Raw genomic sequence first — 1346 nt, 5'->3', positions numbered from 1 at the left:
TTAAAAATTACAAATTACATAACTGAGCGAATGACACTTAATGACAGTTGTCAGAAACATGCATAAAAAAAATTCATGATGATGACAGTTGTCAGAAACATGCATAAAAAAACCTTCATATTCATGATGTGTCATGTCATGATTATGTAGGTGTCATGTCAGTCTTATGCACACCCCTTCAAGTAAAGTGTAACCGATTTTTGCATCGTGTTTTGACCCAGTAGACAAAATCAGTGTACAGTAAACTATGCCAACTTGGCATTAAATTGAATTGTAAACAAAAACAAAATAAAGCAAATGACAAGCAGTCTCTTACACTGTTAAAAGTAAAAAAGTATATATTTTAATGATTTTACAGTCACCACATCCGTAAAACCTGTAGTATTTTGGATACTACAGTTGCCATTGGACCTGTATTACTAGTAATTTTATATTATTATTAATCATGTATATGTAGTTATGATTAAATAGGTATTATCACACCTGTACTGACTCGCCTGTGGCTCACTGACCCGAACTGTCAAAACTAGGTGAAAGTTCATTCATGCAGGTCACCTCGTTCAAACTCTCTAATCTCACTCAAAGGCGGATATACATTTACAGTATAAAATGTATATGTATACTAAGAACATATTTATGAATAAGTTTGTACCTGCGATAGTTTTTAAAGCTGTGCAGCAGCGCCGCGTCAACAGGACTCTCGCGCTCGACATCCTTCTCAAAACTTCACCGCACTTGCAGGCGCGAGCTCGGGCAGCCAACTTAGCGCCTTTAAATAAAACCATCTCATCTCACTTTTAGTGTATATAATAAACTTGCATATCTTTTTATATATGTATGTATGTGTATTAACGTTAACACAATGTCACTTTTTAATATATAAAGTAAGCGTTTTTTCCGCTCAGGCAGTGACTCGGGTTGCCAGGGGCGCGGGGTCCTGCGGCTCGTGCACTGCTGTAGTCATTAGACAGACGCGAGACATCAAACATCACACTCTCAACATTCACATCAATAACAGGTACAAATATTATTTATGCGTTTATTTTAGAGCACACATTGTGTTTATAGGATGAATTCTGATGAATATCCTAAACAGTGTTATTCGACATGCGGAAGAATGAACCCGTCTGCTCGTTCTAGTGTGTTAAAGTGATATTTTGATGTCTCATATCATGATCGGTGTTGTTTTATAATGATGTCATGATCGCAAGTTGCTGCTTAAATGTTTATAATGCCTTTATATATTTGTCCTTGTCCGGTTTACTGGCAGAAGTAGGTGAAGGGTCATACACACACACACACACACACACACACACACACACACACACACACACACACACACAGTC

General features: G+C 37.1%; 2 protein-coding genes across 3 annotated transcripts in view; one reads left to right on the top strand and one right to left on the bottom strand.

Moving 5' to 3' along the window:
- Nucleotides 1–729, bottom strand: part of LOC107697212 (trifunctional enzyme subunit alpha, mitochondrial-like) — a 15780-nt gene extending 15051 nt beyond the window's left edge. For both annotated transcript variants that reach the window (XM_016497911.1, XM_016497912.1), the window contains exon 1: nt 653–729. In XM_016497911.1, the coding sequence (XP_016353397.1) occupies nt 653–713 (61 nt within the window). In that variant the 5' untranslated portion in view covers nt 714–729. The remainder of the gene's footprint in view (nt 1–652) is intronic.
- A 203-nt stretch (nt 730–932) lies between these two features.
- The window catches only part of LOC107697210 (hydroxyacyl-CoA dehydrogenase trifunctional multienzyme complex subunit beta), an 11521-nt gene continuing 11107 nt past the window's right edge, over nt 933–1346 (top strand). Inside the window, exon 1 of the mRNA XM_016497908.1 lies at nt 933–1018. The gene's annotated coding sequence lies outside the window, so the exon portion shown is untranslated. The remainder of the gene's footprint in view (nt 1019–1346) is intronic.

Source organism: Sinocyclocheilus anshuiensis, unplaced genomic scaffold (genome assembly GCF_001515605.1).
Source record: "Sinocyclocheilus anshuiensis isolate Anshui unplaced genomic scaffold, SAMN03320099.WGS_v1.1 scaffold38, whole genome shotgun sequence".
Taxonomy (NCBI): domain Eukaryota; kingdom Metazoa; phylum Chordata; class Actinopteri; order Cypriniformes; family Cyprinidae; genus Sinocyclocheilus; species Sinocyclocheilus anshuiensis.
The sequence above is the reverse complement of the archived record's forward strand: the minus strand, read 5'-3'. Positions and strand labels throughout refer to the sequence as shown.